At 33.1% G+C, this 22,500-nt stretch overlaps 2 protein-coding genes across 2 annotated transcripts in view; both read left to right on the top strand.

The window, feature by feature from the left end:
- LOC124424362 (cAMP-specific 3',5'-cyclic phosphodiesterase) overlaps window positions 1-22,500 on the top strand; it is a 335,250-nt gene that overhangs the window by 73,130 nt on the left and 239,620 nt on the right. The gene's annotated exons all lie outside the window — the stretch shown is intronic.
- The window catches only part of LOC124424127 (centrosomal and chromosomal factor-like), a 73,680-nt gene that overhangs the window by 31,582 nt on the left and 19,598 nt on the right, over window positions 1-22,500 (top strand). The window contains exons 2-4 of the mRNA XM_046962722.1: window positions 7,292-7,373; window positions 7,655-8,211; window positions 16,820-17,053. Of these exons, the coding sequence (XP_046818678.1) occupies window positions 7,292-7,373; window positions 7,655-8,211; window positions 16,820-17,053 (873 nt within the window). The remainder of the gene's footprint in view (window positions 1-7,291; window positions 7,374-7,654; window positions 8,212-16,819; window positions 17,054-22,500) is intronic.

The following is a 22,500-nucleotide window of genomic DNA, read 5'->3' as shown; positions in this document are numbered from 1 at the left end:
CGTATTCCCGATGTTACTAGAATTTCGATTCGAATTTAAATTTAATGCGTTTCGTGGACGTATAGATATATTCATGTGTACACATATATCCACACTCGCACACAAATACACGCGTTGTTTACACATACATATATAGAGATCTCTCAGTAGAGTTTGAACGTATATAGAGAGAAGCGTAATATAGGCCGTCAAGCGGATGTAGTTCCTCGTTATAATTTATGCGAACTAGACCGGTATAAATTCAGCTATGGAAAATAACGTTTGGCATTATATACCTTTAACTATTTTATCGGTAAACGAGGATGTTTCTTTCGTTTGCTAATAATATGCATGTTGTATCTACGGTAACCGTGTACATCGATGAATAATAAATTGTATCAAAGTTCAAACAACTTGTATTCTTATCGGACGGATAACGATAATTCTGAAATAAATATTTTCTTTTTTTTTTATTTTTTTATTTTTTTTTTTCCCCACCAAGACCTCTTAGACATCTACATGTCAATATAAATCGTCACGTTTTCATTTTTTTTTCTTTCTTTTTAGCGAATTCACGATCCTTATTCGTATCGATTAATCCGTAGTAGATAGATAGAACTCGAGAAAGACCGAGAAAAGGGATAATCCCGTTACCATTTTGCGTTGCTAGAAGCAATATCACGAAACGAAAGCAATTATACGATGAAAAAAGAAACGAAAAGGTAGATTAAATCCTTAAGAGGGGGGAGCATCTTTTTTTTCCCTTGTAATAAGAAGAACATAGGATTATTTTAATATTCGATAAATTAGATTCACGAACTCACGATTTTTATATGTAACTTTCCAATCAAAGTTTTTAATTATTTTACTTCCTTTCTTTTCTTTTTTTTTTGAAGTTAGTTTTTTTCTTTCTTTTTTTATACGTAAAATATAATTATCAAATTAAATTTTGTACAAGAAAAATATTTTCTTTTCGAATACTTATCTCGATCGATTGTTTGATTTAATTTTGGAAGAAAATGGGAAGAGAGAGAGGAAGAGAGAGAGAGAGAGAGAGAGAGAGAGAGAGAAAGAGAGAGAAAGAGAGAAATAGGCACGGCTCTTTGGGTAGCTCATCGCCGAGCCACTTATGCGCCGGTACTCAAAGCTCGTCGTTAGAGCGGAAATACTTTCCACTTGATGGTGCTTCGAGAAGAAGAGCCTAAGAAGAAGGAGAAGATGGAAAGTTAAGAAGAAAACGGGGTGATGTTTCTTCCTCCGGGGTAGCTTAGAATCGTTTCACTTATTCGTTATATTTCGTGTTGCATTAAATTGTCGCCGTTTAAAATAAAAGCGAACGAGCTCGAAAAAAGTGAGATTTTTAATGAAGCACAACACACAAAAAAAAATAATTTGCATACATATCGTTGAAAATAAAAAAAAAAAAGAGAGAGAGAGAGAGACTGAGCAAGAAAAAAAGCTATGTTTTCACACCGTACAAATGTCATGCTTCGCGTTGCAAGCGATTAAAATTAATTAGTATCGTCAAAGAGTTAATTATGTGTATCTTTGCCATAGTCGAACAAAGAGATCCTTTTAGATCGTCAACCTAGGCAAGTTGGTAATTACATGCAAAAAAGAATTATGAAGAAAAAAGTTTGACACACGTTTGAATTAACACGGTCGATATTCGAATCGTGTTTTATTAATTTTTTTTTCTCTTTTTCTCTTTTATATTTATTGTATTTTATTCTATTTTGCTTTTTTTTTCCTGACGAAGAAAACGGGTACGAAAAAAATAGAAAAAGGGGATGGGACAGAGAGAGAGAGAGAATACTCAAATGCTTTCGACTATAGTTGGTGCATCATGAAACATCGTTATTCTGTCACAGTTAGTTCGCAATATATCGATTATATGAAACCTCTTTAGCGATCATTTTATATCACAGTGAACGATTAACGAACAAAGCAATTAATTACCTTCTACCAATGTAATAGCATGTATGGTTAGAGTAGAGTAAGGGGTAGAAATGAGGATATAGAGGGTAGGATAAGGGTTAGAGGCAAGGTTATCTTGACCATCGATGATATCGGGTCATATACGTAGGTGGTTCAGACGAGATCATCCTGGTTAACTATACCAATGGCCAAAGCCATGAGCCGAATACTCAATCGCTCTTGTAATTAATGACAGAAACTGCCCTTGGTAATAAAGTAACATCCCCGGAAATGATGGAAGCATTATAATAGTTTCTGATAGTTCATTCAACTGATTGTAAACGAATGACAAGGATGAATGTTCTTCACTTTTATTTTCCTAGTTCTTTTTGTTTATTAATTGTTCGGTATAACATTTGTGAAATCGAGAAAAAAATAAGAAAGAAAAAGAGAGAGAGAGAGAGAGAGAGAGAATGTATGTAATAATTCCTATTTTTAATACCGTATATAGAAACCAGAGTGGATCATTCAGTATATAGGACACGCTTGTCTTAATGTTAATGAAGAAAGCTAACAGAGATTTTTTTCTTTTTTTTCCATCTTTTTTTTTATCTTTCCTTCATTTATTTCACCGACGTTTCATTTACTCTTTCCGCGGTTTACTTTCTCGTACTTTATATCTTACTTTACGTGTATGTATATCTTGATTTATTATTTCACTTTAATGAATGAAGAGAGGAATTCACGTAACATATATATATACATATATATATATATATATATATAATAGTAATTTCACGAAGGAAAGAAAATGACATTATTCTTAAAATTTAATGAAATCAAATATTATAAAAAATAAAAAAAAAAAGATAAAAAAAAGAAAAATAAAGAATATAAATAAAGAGGGGTCGAAGCAACAGATTGCAAAATTCATCTTTATTTAATAAGACGATCGTGGATGACTTGGTCGAAGACAAGCGGTTTAATCAAACTATATTTAATAACTATATTTAATTAATTATGAGATTGGGAACACATAGAGTGAGCTTAGAGTTTACTGTCTCCAGATTAATTTGGAAACTTTCTAATACCTATTTATCCAGCTGTCAAGAGTTACGATGTAGGAAAGCTTCCTTGCTTTACAAGCAAGGCTCTCTGTGTTCAGTAATACCGTGAGATTGCTTTGGCGATGGAGAGAGATGGCTTAACGACTAAAGTCGTAGAATTTTTATTTTAATCCTGTCACGATTTACACGACGACGAAGACGAGTTTGATCGATTTTGTCTCTCTCTCTCTCTCTTTCTCTCTTTTTTTTGTTTTTCTTAACGCAATAAGGTATTACCTCGGAATAAATGTGATCTCACGAAAACCATTCACAACGAAATTCTCGAAGAAACTTAGTCCACGAAGAATCAGCTCGCTTTCCTCTTCGGCATCGACGAGAAAAGAGGGCGAGTAACTAACGAGATAATCTAATTTCCTATTTACTCGATACGCGGAAGTCTTTAATCGAATTTCGAGTAAAATAGAGAATACCCTTGGGTTAAGGGGAAACTTCTTTTACGATTTGATTCGAGCTTTAATAATCTTCCTTGTTTCATTTTTTTTCCAATCACGAAATATGGTCTTTTCCTTTCTTCTCGTGGTAAAACTAACGAGTCCTATGCATGTAAAAATCTCGATTTTTTTTTCTTTTCTTTTTTCTTTTCATCTGTTTTTTTTTGCATAGGTTTAATCATGGTTTTTCATACATCCAACGTTGCTTCAATAATGTTGGTTCGAGATGATGAAAAAAAAAATTGTTTAATACAGATCATGTTGTTTCTTTTTAATTTTTTAGTTTTTTTTTGCGATGGTCGATTTTCGCTTCTCGAATTCTCTCGTGTAATTCCATTTCGTAAAGGCTTCTTTCCTTCTTTATATTAATCAAATTGCAAGCGTCGGAGCGAGAGATAGGGAGAAATAGGGAGAGAGAAAAAGAGAGAGGGAAAAGAGAGAGAGAGAAAGAGAGAGAGAGAAAAATGATAAGGAAAGAATCTTGGCAAATTTCAATTTAAACGAAGCGGTGAGAGTAAATTTCTAATGGGCACGACGGCAGTTTTGCACTTTTCCGAGTAATTTGTGTTTAAGCGATTAATCAGATCCTTTCCTATAGATTGCGGTGAAATTAAAAATTCTATTCTCATTCTCTTGGGGAATCCGCGTTTATCTTTAATTATGCCGATCATTCGTATTCCGTTGTTTTTTATTTATTTATTTATTTATTTTTTTAATAACTATCTTTTTACTATTATTTTTTTCACCTCCCTTGACAATTGTTCGCTAACTACATGTAACTAATTGTATTTTAGATTTCGAGGACTCTGGGTTTAGAAAAGGTCATAAATGAGACACGCCCTTCGTTTATCGCAAATCATTGTTTTTATTCTAAAGTTACCATTAATCACAGTTCTTTGTTGAAGCGTTCGTTCCTAAGCATTCCAATCTCTATAGGACATTTAAACCTTGTTATTACTCATCGTCGTTTTTTACTTTTTCAATTTACGCTAGAAGCGTCGAAAGGTTAAAAGGTCGGTAAAAGCTTGATTGTTAATTGTTATCATCTCGTTGTCTCTTTAAGTGAATAATAATTCAAGTAGTACATATTCGCAAATGTTCTTATGACAATGAGTACTCGAGTAAATGGCCATTAGCGCATTGTTGATGTCAATATATACGTAAGCCATGAGACGACGATTCGTCTTAATATTACCGAGTACGAACAACTATGTCTTAATTGGAACTATTAAAGCTCTTTGAATTGTTCGTTAACTTGCTTGATTTAAGTCGATTATGACGTATCACACAGATTTATTATCATCGTTATGATCGTCTTTATCTTTTTTCTTTCGTTTTTTATTATTTTTTTCTTTTTTTTTTTTTATCGATCCTTTTTCAGAATTATTTCCATTATTTTTAATCCAAATGTTCTTATAGAAAAGAGCATCCTTCAGATATATCGAAAACTATGAATTTATAAAAACGTCGAGGAAATACGTACGATCCCTTCAGGTCATGGTTAAAGAGAATGTCATAGACATTTTTCAACATTGAAATATCTTTTACTTTAATCATTGCGATTCCGCCGTTTTTATATATTTTTTAACTTTACTTTTCCAAATAAAATATTATTTTAGAATGGAAATTTATATCGATACGTTTTATTAACAAACTGTCTATATTTTCTTTTTCTTCAAAAAAAAAAGAAAAAAAAAAAGAAAGAAAAAAGAAAAAGAAAAAAGAAGTTTACATACGTTAGACATCTTTCTCCTTGACGATAGATTTCCCATAGATTTTTCTTCAACAAATATTATTATTTTCCTATCTTATCTACGTTTTACAGATAACACGTTGGATAGAAAAAGAGAAAGGGAGAAAGAGAGAGAAAGAGAAAGAGAAAGAGAGAAAGAAAATAGAATGAAACAAGCAACATATGTACGCATAAGCGAGTACGCACGCGTTGCACTTCCTTTTCCTACAATCGACAATCATGTTTGTGTTCTAAATAGTGTCTTCGATTGGTAAACAAGACAATAAGTACTATGAAATAAATAGGGGGAAAAAGGAGGAAAGAAAAAGATAATAAGATACGAAGTACGAAATCGTTGCAAGTGCATACAACGATCCTACGATTTGATCGCGAATATTTATCGCATTTTCACGGAGGATAATGACGACTATTATTACGTAGAGATGGTGGAAACTGAGAGGAGGAGGAGGAAGAGAAGGAGGAAATGCGTTTGCGAGTTCGTTCGATAGTTCGATGTTCGAATTTAATCGAAAGCCAGTTCTGTGTTGTTCGAAAGAGTACGAGGATAAATTCAAAGCTCTTTAACGCGTGTTCGATAAATACTAAGCTGCTCTTGCGAGGATTGCCACGAATTTCGTAGGTTGTGTATTTTTCTCTTTTTTTTTCTTTTTTTGCCTTTTTTTTCGCGCGCGTGAAAGTGCACTCTTGTCGAAAAGCTGTAACAGCAGCAGCAGTAACAACAATAACAATAACAATAACAACAATAAGGCAATATGTGTTGTAGTGATGACGCACGATGACTATGATTAAAGTGTTGAATAAGATTGAAGTAAGTGAAGAATCGGCTATATTTGAAAGAATCCGTGGTATTTACGTGCACAGGACGTATCACGGGGTATTATCCTGCGTGAGTGATATCGGGATGAGAAGAGATTTGTGTGAGAGGAACGAGAATACACGTGAAAGGATGAATAGGAAGATGGATAGAAAGGTGACATCGAAAGAAACGTTACTACGATCGAGCGTGCGTTAAAAATTGGAAAGAAGTTCGATTGACTTTTATAGAAAAAGAAGACAAAGAAAATTGAAGAAGGGTGAGAGATAGAGGGAGAGAGCCGATCAAATTTGATGCATACGATCGATATATATATATATATATATATATATATATATATATAAAAGTCTAAAGAAGAAAAATCGATCGTCAAGAATATATCGTCAAAATGATAGCCTCTTGTGTCAAAATGATAACCTGAGGAATTGTTCGTTTAAGATGATCGATGAAAGGAGATTAAGAGCGGTCGCATAAATGCGCAGATTTAATAATAAGTATTTTAATCGTATGCTAACTTTTTTTTTCTCGTATTCTCCGAAAGAAGACGAACTTGCGATATCGGAGTTTACAAAAAGTTATGAATGTGTTGGTGGCGGTGGTGATGATAGTGCGCTCCGTTGTATATTACAACTTATATATTTCGTCTGTTCAACGCACAAAGAGCGAACGTAGTACGAGATAATAGAGCTCGTAAAGTGAATCCACGGCCAAAAAGCATTTGCTCCTATTTGGAGATATAAGAGAAAGAGAGAGAAAGAGAGAGAGAGGGAGAGGGAGAGGGAGAGAAATAGAGACCTTTTAGGAGAAACTAGAACACGGTTGCGAAGTTTACCGATCAAACTATTCAATCAGCTCCCTTGGTATTCTTGGAAGAAGTTCGATATAACGTATTAAATGCATTCTATAACGTAGGTTAACGTTAGCCAGAGAGATATTCGTTGAGATTGAAAGAATTGAAATTAAATTTAAGAAGAAAGGATATAAGAAGACGAAAAGAACGCTCAAGATATATATTTGTGTATATATATATATATATATATATATATATATATATATATATCTTATCCTTTTCGAATTTTTCTAAATTTTTCTTTTCTTTTCTTTTCATATCACGGAAAGAAAGACTATTTTAGAAAAAAAGTAGCTGCATTCATATAACATATCCCGAGCGAATGCTGGTGTATGTTAGAAGGAAAAAGAGAGAAAAAAATCTGTTAGATTTCCTTTTTTAAGTTTTACAAAAATTTGCTATATGTATCTCTGGAAATAGATTAAATTTCTTACCTTTGCATTTGAGAGTGCGGATATGTCATTCGTGTCGTTCGAGAACTCTTTATAAGAACGACGGAATCGTACGATTTCATTGTATCATTGCTAATAGAAATTTACGTCAAAGTGAATGATGTAAGGTGAGAAAGGAAAAAAAGAAAGAATTAAAGAGTGTAGTAAAGAGAGAGAGAGAGAGAGAGAGAGAGAGAGAGAGAGAGAGAGAGAGAGAGAGAGAGAGAGACAGAGACAGAGGGAGAGAGAGTAAAAGAGAGAAAGATCTCAAAGACGTTGACCCTCAATAAAGTGAGAGGAGTGCGAGCTTGGTGAAGTCGGCCCTGAATGTTTTGACGCTGAGTGGCGCTAGGGTGTCGAGGTGGGGGGCACGTGGTCTTGCTGCCTGCCGTGCGCCGGCGGCGGCAGGGGTGGGGGTGGCGGTGCTGTCTCGGGGGCCACCCCCCAGGCCAAGAAGGGCGCCGCTTCGACATTTAAGCATCAACAACAATATCACCAACAGCTTCAGCAGCAACAACATCACTACCAACATCACCACTCTCAGCAACATCACCAAAAACAACAGCAGCAGCAACAGCAGCAGCAGCAACAACAACAACAACAGCAACAACAACATCACCGAAAGGATTCCGATTCTGATAAGAAATCGTCCCAGCAACAAAAAAATCTGGATCAACAGAAGGGTCAACAAAAACAAATTGCTTCCACGGTGGACTCGAAAAATCGTGCACCACTCGGTGGACTCGATGAGGATCTCGACGATCTCGACGATGAAGAGGAAAAGGAGTGTGAGCTGAGAAACGAGGAAGAAGAATTCGGAAAAGATGGTGGGACTCAACACAGACTGAGCCCAAGATTACACGACATCGAAGAAGAGGACGATGAGGAGGGTCGAAACACGCGCGAGAGGTCAGTCAACCAGATATATTAATTTGTCATTTTTAATTCTTTCAAACAATTTCTATCTCACTCATTTTTTGCTTTTATATTTATAAGGATTTTTTTGGCTATCAAAAGGAGAGTCGTTTTTAATAAATATGAAAATTCCTAAATGTCGTAATAAAATGTTCTGAATTTTTTTTTTTTTTTTCTTTTTTTTTTACAATACCGACGGATGAAATGAAAGTAACAAAAATTTCGCTGAAATGATCGATTTATTTAACTGATCGATTAATCGAGCGTCGTTCATACGACGGATACAAATGAATTTTCGATCCTGACGACGTAATCATTCTTATCTAAAAATCTTTGATACTTCAAGGTGCTTGTCCCGTTAACTTTGTTCATTGCTGTCAAAACTTTACTTTTTGACTATCGCGTGACTACGTAACAGTTTTGTTCTGTCTTTCATTCGTAATGTCTTGTTCTCTGTCTCCTTATTCCATTTCGATTTGATATCGACTAATGTTTCAACAAAAGTTTGAAAGCTCGAGAAAGAAAGATCTTACGATTGACTGATGATATTTCGTGAAATTTCTTTACTCTTAAACTACTCTCGATCGTTTTACGATATTTTCTTTTCGTTTATTTTATTTCTTACTTTTCATTTTTTTACTTTTATTTTCTCTTATGCGTTATTATTAAAAACCTTTCGAAACTTTTCGAATATCTCAAAGGGCTCCTAATAAGAAGAAAGCATATTCTCTGTTTTCTTTGTATTTAATTTCAATAAAACTGTTATTATCGAATTAATGGTTGCGTATTTTACACAGTAAGCAACATCGTGATTAACTTTTCAAATCAGTAAACTTTCCCGAGATAACTTTTACTCCTTTCTCTCTCTCTCTCTCTCTTTCACTTTTTTTATTCTTTACACGTTGAAAATACTCTAGCGTTTTTCTCGGATACGAAAATAAATGCAACGGAAATCAGAAAAGATGCAGTTAACGATCCGGTGAAAAAAGAAAATCGCGTTTTTTCGAAACGTACTTGAAATAAATTGTCCGAACCGAATATCCTTCGGGGTTAGCTTTTCGGGATGAGTCCATTCTTTTTCTTTTTTATTTCTTTTTTTTTTCTTTTTTTTTTCCCCTATACTTTTCGGGAGCAATAAACCCGCTAGAAAGCTACTTCGTTCGCTTGTTTTCCCTTTCATTCTGAATTGCTAGTGCGGTCAGGAGATGGTTGGAAAATGGGTAAAGTAACGGACCGCGTCAAATTACGAAAAGGGATCGCAGGATTTAAAGATAAGAAGGGACGTATGTTGATCGAATGGAAGGAAAAGATGGATGAACCATATATCTATCTATCTATATATATATATATATATATATATATATATATATATATATATATATATATATATATAGTTATAGTTGAAGTTAGAAAGTATCATAAAAAGTCAACGAAGCCTGTGCATAATACGTAGCATCATTTGACAATATCGAAAGGTTCGTGATACTACGGTATAATCGATGATATGATAGTATCGGACCTTTTCTCGAAAAATCGAATAGCTTCCTTTTTTTTCAAACTTCCGGAAATTCGTTTGAACGAGCCTTGAATGGTTGACATCAACTATATCTACGAAGATTGAGAGGATAAGGATCGATCGATAAAATACTTTTACTTACATGTCTAAAAAAAAAATCTGACAAATCTTCATTGTTATTCCACGTTAATTTACGTCCGGATATTGTCGGAGCTTTGCTAACTAGAGGTAGGAGGGGAGGAAGGTGGCACGAGAAGAAGAAGAAAGAGGAGAAGAAGGAGGAGGAGGAGGAGGAGGAGGAAGAAGAAGAAGATTACACATTTGTTAAAGACGCGATTAGATACGTGGGACTAATAACGGCACGGTAATTGCATGGAAGTCACAAATTAGATGGAACTTATTGCCTGATCGAAATTCTAAGATGAACGAACAGTGAACTATTCTACGATTATCTTTAGGATAATGAAACGTGTAACTTGTTAAAAATTAATATCGCTGTTAATTAATCGATGACAATTTCAAGATAATCTCAAACATTTGAAATAATTGATTTTCTTCTCTCTCTCTCTTTCTCTCCGATTTTTTTTCTATCCAGCTTTACAGCATTATAATAATCCTAGTTAATGGAACGTTCGATAAAGTGATATATATATATATATATATATATATATATATATATATATATCGTGGGGAATATATGAGTGCATACAGGATCATATTGGCTTTGTAGGAAATAGCTTCGGTTCGATATTGCTTGTTTAGTCTTGATTGAAAGATTCCTCTTCTAGATCGCAACGAACAGACGTTAATGGCGAATGGACATCGGTTTTGTACTAATGGTTATCGCTTGGAGCGATTGATGAAATGAGCTTCGACTGCTGAAATCAGCTTCTCTCTTTCTCTCTCTCTCTCTTCTCTCTCCCTCTCTCGTGCGAATCCTCTCTATCTCATTTTCATTATTATTGGAAGTTAAATTTTATAAAGAGATATTATTAACAAAGACTCGAAAATACAAGTTTCCATGATATATATAAACCAACTATAATGATAACATTAATACTCTATAACCAACTCTCATAATACTTTGAACTTACGCAGTCATATGTATGTATATTTTAGAAGTCTTGTTTTATTTTTCTTTTCTTTTTTCTTTTTTTTTGTTTCCTTTTCCTTTTGCCACAAAATTAATTGTCAGTTAATATTACGAAGATTAAACTGATATTTGTTAAATATTGTGCAATTTGTGCAATATAATTATACTTATAGTATATAAGTTTGATATTATATATAATTTTTGCATAGAGATAAAGAGAACTTTAGTGCTTTAGTAACAGTGGTTGAAATTTTTTTTTATTCGTCATTTCTTCTTAACTTTTCTTCAGCATTATCAAAAGATACGAAACCCTTCTTATGTCCATTGTGACAATATCCACTCAAAGAAATAGAAAATGCTATGATATTCGTGATATTATGAAGAGAGAAAGATATATATATATATATTTATTTAAAGAAAGAAAGAGAAAGAGAAAGAGAGAGAGAGAGAGGGAGAGAGAGAGTATATACCATGAAAATTCATTGTAACTTTAGATAGGAATTCTATTTCCACGTAAGACTTGCGACGTGTTTTCTCGTCCTATACACACACATACACATATGTACGTACGGACATTAGCATGATAATACGCACGAAATTCCGATTTAATTCAACATTCTCGGAGACTATTATTTGACACCTTTTGTAAACGCAACGTTAACAAGATTAAAATCTTTCAATTCTAATGAAGAAGGAAAATATATTCATATCAGTATATACATGAATATTATGTATGTATGTATGTACAGATATGAAAATTTGCCATTTTATTAAAAGAGATATTGAATTTGTTAATATCATCAGATTAATCCTAATTTCTACTTAATGATATATAATTATATTATCGAGTGCTCTAAAAACACGAGAGATCTGTTGTTTTATTCGTAAAAAAGAACTTTAATTTTTTATGTTTTAATAAAAATATGGTAGAAATAACAGGTGGTTGTTCATAAGACAGAAAGGACGAGATGGAGATAGAGATAGATATAGATATAGAAATAAAGATAGATAGATAGATAGATAGATAGATAGAGAGAGAGAGAGAGAGAGAGAGAGAGAGAGAAGAGAGCTAAAAAACGAAAGGCAAAATATATCAACTTTACATAAGGTCATATTCGCTATAACAGCGTAATTTCAATGTATGTTTCTTCAACAACGTACATCTAAATTAGAGGTTATATAGATTATGAATGAATGGAGTCGAAGGAAAAATAAACGTTCTTTTTCTTTTTCAAAGTATCTCTCATATGATAAAGCACGAAGCGTTCATCCGTGCTTATATATATATATATATATATATATATATATATATATATATATATATATATATAGTTAGTAGAAAATCTAGTTTAAGCTGTAAAAGCAACTCCTACATTAAATATTATCTCTACATTTAAATATATAAAATTGTTAATGTTCTTTTTTTTTTTTTTAATAAATAGTTGCTTCGCCCTTTCTCTATTTTTCCAGTCGTCGATTTTAATACTTTTCATCTTTAACTTTAATGTCATCTTTAATTTCGACTTTTTCGCTTGAACCTTCGTTATGTTTTAAATTACATTGAAGCTTGAAGATCAAGATTTTTCTAAATAAGATCAAAATCTAAAAACTTGACGACTTGTCATTATCGAATTAATTCGGAAAGGTCCGAACCTCTCGGTAAGTTGGATATTAATTTTAGTTAGGTGTGGTTTCTTTTTTTTTCCTTTTCCAAGATAAGGTCAAAAGTCAAGAGAAAAATTATTTTGTCCCCATTGGATTTCTACAAATAAAAAAAATAAAAAAAAGGAAAAATATGTTTCTTGTAACTTATACCCGCAACGTATTCGCCTCGGTCGTATTTCGTTTCGGTCAAAGAACTTCCAACTCTCTCTCTCTTTCTCTCTCTCTCTCTCTCTTTCTCTGTCTGTTTTCTAGAACTTACGTAAGCAGAAGCTATTTTAACTTATAATAACGTCGGACAGAGATATTTCGAGAAATATGTAAGAAGAACTAGAGTAATACTGTGAGATTTCTTTTTCATATGATCAAATGCATTGGATCGTATATGACATTTGATAAAAACCTTATATATCCTATATACACTATACATATGTATATCTTTGGATAGAGAGAAAAAAGAGAAGGATTCGATTGTTCTTGTTTTTTCATATCGAAAGTTTTACGAGGTTGTATCAACGAGGTCAATCAAATTGTCAATAGGTACTCGTTGTTATATAGAGTAATATGTTTTTGATGGATTCCTATAAAAGTTTATTGCTACAAAAAATGTTAGCATTCAAAAACGAACAATTTCAAAGCATTCAAAGTTGTGCATGTATATATACATACATATGGTATCAGCATGTAATTTAGTTGTACGTATCGAGGCAAAAGCTTTTTCAAAAACAAATCGTAACTAATCAACCGAGTGACGGCTTTTATGGGGATAAGATATACTTCTATTTTAGCAATTTTAACATGTAATTGATTGAACGTTTCTTCCGTCGGAACAATTTGTCTCTTTATTTTCTAGTGCTTCTGATTAAGTTATCATTGAAACTACGGAAAACTTATAAATTGAATCGCTCCGGAAGGTTTGTTGATTTATCGTAAAAACTTTTAACATCGTTATTTCTATTTTATTTTATTTTATTTCATTTTTTAATAATTTGCTTATATAGTCGTTTGTAATTTGAAGCGATGTATAAAACAACCGACGAATAAACGTGAAAATAACAAGTCGTTAATCTCATTGTTAACAACGTATTGAAATATTGAAATATTATCCGCTCGTTCCTCTCCTGTTTAATTAATATCATAAAATTCGTAATTACCACATAAAATCAATGGAAAAGTAGCTTGTATAAATTTCATAACAATATATAATTTATGATCGATCTCGCTAACGTATTATAATAAATTCACTTTAAATTTTACTACACAATTGGTATTCTATTTGCAGTTACTATTTGCTTTGTTACGTTGAATAGGAGTCATGCATAGACATACACCGTGATTACGCATATTGGCTTGTATACCCATCTACATTATTCACGTATGCGAGATGAATATCGTAGAATGAATGTTCGTAGGAATATCTAAGATCAAAATTTCAATGATATATTGAGATATAATAAAGATCTATTATAATTTTACATAAATTTGATTAGTAATCATGCCCGTCCGAAATTAGCTTATGTTTAATATGCAAATATTCTATTCCCGATCGTTTCTAGATAAAATGCATAATTTTCACATTTCTTTTTCAAAAATATTTCAAGTATATTAAGTACGTATACTTTTATGAAGTTTCATAATTGAGAAGAATATTTATTTTATGATAGAAAATTATAGGAAAATGCCGATAATATTCCATCCCCATGGATCGATATTTTCCGAGCTTTTATGAACACTTTAAAGCTGTTCACCAGTTTTTGATTGTAGTCAATGCGACTTCAGCGAAGTATAATATGAACTATAATAATAACAGTAATAATATTCTCATGCGTAACCAAACAATTGAGTTAGTGCTTGGTACAGAAATATATTATTATATTTAATACAAATTATAGTATATTCGATAAAAGAAAAATTTGTTTAAAAAGCTTTATTTTTTATACATAAATTATCATCAATTTTTGACACGATTTTCAAAGAAAAAAAAAAGTTCTTTCAATAGTTCGAAAAAGCTCGTTTGAACTTTTATCTTTAAAATCTGATCTTCGTTAAAATCGTTCAATATAAATCATTCGTAATAAATCATGAAATTAGGGACGATGAACAGCCTTAAATAATTGAAAGTTCGTTATTAATCTTGCATGATATCGCGCAAATTGTATACGTATGTTTTTTTCAATCTTTGATCGTAATATTTTATATGAAATACAGTGTGATTTGCTCCATGTTTTTTATTATTTTTTATTTTATTTATTTATTTATTTATTTTTTTTTTAGTAATATTCATAAATTTTCTCCTGTACGAAAGAACGATCCAACATTTTTGCAAATTTTCGGATATGCGCTTTAATATTAACGTAAATGATATGAAATACTGATCGGAGATGCAAAGAGAAGCATAATATTTATGGGAACTAGAGATGATGTAAATATAACATGAACGATGATCTTCCCAGTTATCGTTTTTGTTATTGTTATTCGAATAAACAGAAAAACGAACGAAAATTTCATGATAGAAAACAAAGTAGGTTATAAACGTGCTCAAATCAAATCGCGTTCGGTGGGACGATTGAAAAATTGAATATTCCTCTCGTGTACGGGTATCGACCCTTCTCTTTCTCTCTCTCTCTCTCTCTCTCTCTCTCTCTTTCTCGAGAAGGAGCGAGAGATAAATAGATAGATAGATAGATAGAGATAGGGAGAGAGAGAGAGAGAGAGAGAAGCACGTCGTATATACATAAAAGGACTTCTTAGTCGGATAAAGAAGAAAATGTATGTCCTACGGTGTATTTTTCATTTCAGTCGCACTTTTATTTTTGTCATATGGATATATATGTACAAGTTTTATATTTTCTTTTTCATATTTCTTTTTTGTATATACACAAATAACTCTCGTATAAGATTTTTTCGAACGATTCAAAAGAAATTGAGAGAGAGAGAGAGAGAGAGAGAGAGAGAGAGAGAGAGAGAGAGAGAGAGAGAGAGAGAGAGAGAGAGAGAGAGAGAGAGAGAGAGAGAGAGAGAGAGAGAGAGAAGAGAAAGAGAGATTAGATCGATTTTGTGCCTATTATGAAATATTTCTCGATTCTATTGATTCTATTGTAATATTGACTTTAGATGGAAATGAAAATAGATATGTATGGTGTTATCTTTCGTAGTTGAATTTGTTTGAAAGGAGGAACTAGTTTATTCGCAGATGTAGGGAGATAAAACGAAAATGCAATTATCGAGAAGGAGAGTGGTAGTAGTAATAGTAGTAGTAGTAGTAGTGTAGTAGTAGTAGTAGTAGTAGTAGTAGAAGTACGTAACGTTTCCTTCTTTTCTTTTTATTCTTTGTAAGCACCGCACAGGGTATTTCTAGTCTCGAAAGATATTTTCTTCGATGCTTTTACAACTCTTCTCTCTTTCTCTCTCTCGTAAATGCTCACTTCTGACAGTATTGAATACTCTGAAAGTGTGTATGTGTGTGTGTGTGTGTATCTACATGTGTCTAACATCACATTACATCGTTTTATTGAATCTACGCGTTATTCATGGATATAATTAGTTAGCTTCTACGTGTTAGATCCCTTCAAATAACGAGCATTCGAATGGATCATTCGCCTTTTCGTGAATATTAAGAGTTAACGCTATATTGGAAGGCGAATTTGTACCATCCCTCTTGGCCGTTTACATGGATCGTTAAATTCTTTTCATTGCGAATGGTTTAAGTAGAATAGAAGTGCACCAAGGAAGTGTGAATTTTTTATATTGAGACCTATGGACTTTTTGAAACTTGTAGGAAGATTTTATTACGATATTACATTTTTTTTTCTATAATAATAATAATTTATAATAACAATAATAATAATAATAATAATAATAATAATAATAATAATAATAATAATAATAATAACGTTAAACCATTAAAAAAATTGTTCGTACGAGAGTATATGTAGTTAAAAAAAAAAAAAATAAAACAATTTCTTAAAATATAACAAAGATAAATTTCCGACCTACAATTCTTTGATCTCGAGAATCGGTCGCGATTATCTATATTATTAATTGATAATCATTTATTTTTCGGACGATAACTTGATCCAATAGGGAAAAGAAGAAAAAAAAAAAATAAATAAATAAATAAATAAAAATATTCTGGGAAGAAACAAATTCAACGTGAAGATAACGATTCTCCTTTCCGGGCCATTAGTGAAAATTTGATAGCCAAGAAAATCCACTGTAGTGGATTCAATTAAATGTGGGGGAGAGCGGGCACGTTCCCTTCTGTTCCTTTTTTTCTCTTTTTTCCTTTTTTTTGGGGGGTCCTTTCTCTTTCGTGACAGTTGATTTTACAGGCCATACCAGAAGAAATCACCAACGCCAAGTGGCGGCGGGGGTGGTGGTAGCAGGACGGGCTGGCGTTCTCGCAGGAGCGTCACTACAGCGGGTGCCCCAGGGCACCAGCACCATGTGATTGCCAGTGCCGCTGCAACGGCGCAAGCCAGGATGCAGGCCGAACAGGGGAGTATAGGCGAGCTCAGGGGTTACCACAATCTGCGATCGCGCAGACATACCTTGGCGAATGTACGGTGAGTTGAAGTTATCTTACTCCTTATCGAAGGAGGATGGATGAGAAAAGAATTGAGAACAATTTCTTTATTTTATGTACACGTCATCTATCATCTTTGATGCGAATCAGGTAGGGTCAGATGGGATGAGGTTAGATGGGGTTTGATGGTTAGTGGAAGAAGAGATGAGGAGGTAGTCTCGTTCTTTTCGTTTAGAACTTTATTATCTTTTATTCAAACATGAATTCCCTTGAACCAAATGTAAATCCGTGAAAGAATCTGTTCAATTCTTCGCACGTGATGCATTATTATTATTATTATTATTATTATTATTATTATTATTATTATTATTATTATTATTATTATTGTTGCTGTTGTTGTTGTTGTTGTTGTTGTTGTTTTTATTATTATTTATACTATTCTTTTTCTATAATCATAATTTTCAAGTACCTAACTTTTAGAATATGGTTTGGTATTCTTCATTTTTATCTTTTCAGATACTTTTTCTTTTCTTTTCTTTTCTTTTCTTTCCCTTTCTCTTATTTTTTTTCTTTTTTTTTTTCATTTCATTTCATTTCGTTTCTTATCTTTTTTCTATGCTAGTCTATTCTATTCTGTTCTATTCTATTCTATTCTATTCTATTCTATTCTATTCTATTGTATTCTATTCGTCTCTTTTACGTCGTCAAACAGAATGCTCTTACGTTAAATGAATTGGTGTAACGCCTTCTTAAATATCTTATTACTTTTTCTTTCTTTATAAGGTGCATGATTGATCCATTGGACGATTTATTATATTATAGTTAACGAAACGTATTATCCGCCGCTGATAATTCTCGGCCAATAATCTTATTATTTTTAAATTATCATTAAGTCGCAAATCATAATTCTTCGCAACCACAAATTTCTTGTTTTAACAATCGTCCGCTCTGACTTTTTTCTACGTTCGTACAAATACAATTCGAAGAATTGTCGAGGTCCTTTTGATCCTTCGTATCTTTAATTTTCACCGTATTACATTTTATTAATTTATCTTGATACATTAATTTATCTTCGAATCTTCCTTCGTCTTTTTTTCGATTACAGTTATTACATATTTTAGGTGATTTGTTGGACATCTTTGCCAAACAAGATTGATCTTTTTTCTCGGATTTGTTAATATTTCTCTTACTTTTTTCAATCAACGTCGAACAAGTACACATTTCTCGATCACAAATTTCTTTGATGGCTTTAGAAATTTTCGGAGAAATATAGGGAATGCAAGTTCGTAGTTTTCCCGTGATATTAGATCTCAATGTTCTTTCGTCTTGCGCATTTTGATCTATTTTTGGAACGTCCGTTTTCAAATCTTTCAAAAACGTACGATTACAATGTTTATCGAATGCTTGAAAAGAAATATTATCTTTTCCGCAAACGCAACAATTGCATTTATCCGTTACATTGAATTGACTGTAATTTATCGATCTGATTTTCTTTTCTTCCGTACTTAAATCAAGTTTTAGAGATTTTAAAATGTTAATAAATAAACGTTGTTTTTCGCTTGAAATGGAATCATGTGTCGTTGACGTTTGGGAACTTACATGGGAACAAGGTAAGGCCGATTTATTTTTTGGTCTCTTTTGCCAATGCATTTTTTTCGATGATATTTCAGAATCGCTCATTCTTGTTGACTTTTGATCCGTCGTTTTTATTTTCGTAGATTGAATGACCCTAGTCTGAGTGCTCTTATGAATGACCGTCTGAACGATTTCGGTCTTATTGATAATGATTTGCATTGGTGGTAACACGGGTGGTCGCTGTAAATAATTTAATTAAACATTAAATAATAAAGTTGATTGTAGAAACGAGAGGTAAAGGAAAAAGTTTGAAATTAGTTATATCTATTTACCGCAATTTCTTCGGGTTTTTTACAAACACAAGGTATCATCTCCTTTTTAATTACAACGTCAATCGAGGGTTCTTTCTTTATTTCTTCTATATCCGCCACGGCTAAATATGGCATTGGCACAATTCGTGGATCGATCGGTATTTTAAGTTTTTCCTTAATTTCTTCTTCTTCTTCTTCTTCTTCCTCTTCTTTCACGGAAATTAGCGAAGGTTCTACTTCTTCTATTTTTTCTATCTCTTCTATTGGTTCCATTTTTATTTCTTTTATCACTTCTGCTGGTTCTACTTCTGCCACTTCTTCTTCTGGTTCTACTTTCACCACTTCTTCTTCTGGTTCTACTTTCACCACTTCTTCTTCTGGTTCTACTTCTGCCACTTCTTCTTCTGGTTCTACTTTCACCACTTCTTCTTCTGATTCTACTTTCACCACTTCTTCTTCTGATTCTACTTTCACCACTTCTTCTTCTGGTTCTACTTTCACCATTTCTTCTAGTTCTACTTCTGCCACTTCTTCTGGTTCTACTTTTACCATTTCTTCTGGTTCTACTTTCACCATTACTTCTGGTTCTACTTCTGCTACTTCTTTTGGTTCTATTTCTGCTACTTCTTCTAATTTTATTTCTTTTATCTCTTCCATATCTTCTGGTTTATCTTCCACAGGAATTTTATCCATTACTTCTATCTGTTCTACATCTTCTTCGATTGGGATTTCGTCGTATTTCAATGTTTCCGGGATATCCTTTACCAATGGTAACTCTTCCAATGTTTCCGCATCGACAAATATTTCTTCGGCAAACGGAACTTCCTTCTCCGATTTTATTTTCAACAATGGTTCGATTATCTCTTCCTCTTCGATCTCTGGTTTAGGTATAACTTTCGCTTCTAATTCCTCTACTTTTACTGCAACATCTTCGGCTTTCTTTTTCTCTTTCATCGTCTCTTCCTCTGTTAATAGTTTTTCGACATCTTCAACATCATGTTTTTCCCGGACAGGAACTACATGTTCAACTTTGATTTCTTCGATTTTTTCTTTTAATTCAACGACTTCTTTGGTTATATCCTTATCGATATCATCCGTAAGTTTGATATCTTTTCTGTCCTCCTTTTTTTTTTCATCGATTAATTCTTGAATAGGTAATATTATTTTCGTTTCATCTTCCAAATCCTTTTTTTCTTTTATCCCTTCGTCTACTACCACAATATCTTTTTCCATCTTCTCTACCTTTGTTGGTACTATAAACTTATCATATTCAATTTCAGGTTCTTTAATTGGAATGTCAGCATCTTCTGTTATTTCTTCCTTGGGTTTCTCAAAAGTAACATCTACTTTATCAGGCACTAATGTAGGAGGCTCTACGATTAATTCAACTTTGTCCTCCTCTTTTATTACTTTTGGAAGTACTTCTGTAATTATAGGTTTCTCGACTTCAACTTCCTCGATCTTAGGTTTCTCGTCAACTATCATAGATATTTCTTCTTTGATTTCTTCGATTGGTTTCTTTACCAAATCTGACAAAATTTCTCTTTCTGGTTCCATTTCAATTTTTTTTATTATATCCTCTGGAGATATTACTTCTTCCATAATTTCAGGTACAACTTCTTTCTTTAGTTCATCTACAATTGGTTCCTTTTTGTCCGCTTCCACTTCGATCGTTAACTTCAATGTTATTTCTGTAGCATCAACCTAATAATCACCGTTCATCAAAGTTCAATCATTATTTTTAAGCCGATTAAATCAATGAATGTATAATAATCTTTATCAAATCTATTTATTTTGTTATTATTAAATTTATTTTAATTCTCTTTATTTTAATTTTTATCTTACTTCTGCATATTTTCCAATATCTTCGATCAAAGTATCTACATCGAGTTTTACGACGGAGCACGTAGGACATTTCTGAAAAATTGTTATTTAAAGTTTTAATCGTTCGGCATTTGTTTAAAATTAAACGGATTATTAAAGTTTATACGAACTGATATGACGGAACAAATCGAATCGACGGTATAGAACCATGATCGAAGTTTAACCAATGGTACGTTGACACTGTCTTTATCGATTGCAGCTTTAAGTTCAGGTACTTCAACTTTTTCTTCAACTTTTTCTTCAACTTCTTCGGGTTCTTCCATTTCTTCGTCAATGTCTTCGTAAGTTTCATCTTTTTCCTCTTTATCATCGATTTGTTCCAAATCTTTTAGCTTTTCTTTTATATCATCGGTAGGAACGACTTTTTCAGTAATTATTGGAGGAAAGTCAGGATGAACGATCGAAGGTTGTTCTTCGTCCATTTCAGGTTCCTGCCAATCTTCGTAGCATTCGTATTCTGGACTACAGATACCATAATCATCGTCGTAATATAGTTCGTCTAAAGAACCTAACATAGACAAGTACTTGTGGATCGCATCCATTTTCTCTGGTTCAATAGGTTTAGTTGGTTTCTCAATATCAATATCCATTTCTGTTTCTTTTAGATCTTTAAGTTTAATTGCTTTCTCATGATCGATAATCGCTTCTTCATCTTCTGGCTTCATTAATTCAGTTGGTTTCTCAGCATCGATAATCGCTTCTTCATCCTCTGCTTCCATAAATTCAATTGGTTTCTCAACATCGATACTCACTTCTTTATCCTCAACATCAACTTTCATAAGAATCTCTTTATCGAATACATCGTATTCCTTTTCGATGGCCTTGTCAGCGATTTTTGGCCTGATTCCAACCATTTTATCCGTAGTTTTTGCGAAATCGTCCTCGCTACCTATAATCGTCTCGATCCTTTCCACGCTTACGTATTTCGTCAATTCTGATTTACATAGGGCCATCTTAGCCCTTAACTTTTCAAGTTCATCCTCAAGTTCGCATATACGAGACGCCAACTGTTCATTCGTTTTGGTTTTCGTATCGAGTTGCATTTGTAAAGCGCTCATTGTATCAGCGGTGTCTCCTTCCATCTTCGACCACATTTCATCGGCATGTTGAAGTGTTCTCATGTAAGTTTCCTCTCGGCGTTCCAATTCGGCGATTTGCTTTTTCATCGTCAATTCATTTTCAGCCAATTCTCGAAGACGAGCCAAACACTCGACGTCACTTGCCTTAATCGAATCGACGCTGTTTACTCCGCGTAGCCATCTTTCGCGGCACTGTATATCACCGCATTCACCTATCGAAAAAAATGTTTAAGATGACATCTCTCTCTCTCTCTCTCTCTCTCTCTTCCTCCCCAATCGTTATTTCCTTTATAATTATTTATTATTTTTTAATTTAATCACCTGACTCGCAGAAACCAGCCATTCCCTCTTCAGCCTCCTCGTTCATCTTCTTTAATGCCTCTCTTAATTCCTTCGCTTCGTTCGTCAAACGTTCGATCTTTTCCTTACGTTCCTTTTGAATTCTCTTAGCGTCCTCCAATTTCTCTCTACGTTCTTTCAGCTTGACTTCCTTCTCCAACCACATTACCCTAGCTTCATCGAGTCTCTTCTGAGCTGCCTTCCTTTCTGCTTCTATCTCACGTACTCGACAGTCATAATGCCGACTTGGTGTACTCGGACAACAAATCTCACCGGCAGCTGGAGTTCGAAATTGTTTT

Source organism: Vespa crabro, chromosome 5 (assembly GCF_910589235.1).
Source record: "Vespa crabro chromosome 5, iyVesCrab1.2, whole genome shotgun sequence".
Classification (NCBI taxonomy): Eukaryota; Metazoa; Arthropoda; class Insecta; order Hymenoptera; family Vespidae; genus Vespa; species Vespa crabro.
Note: the sequence above shows the minus strand (reverse complement) of the source record. Positions and strands in the feature narration are given on the sequence as shown.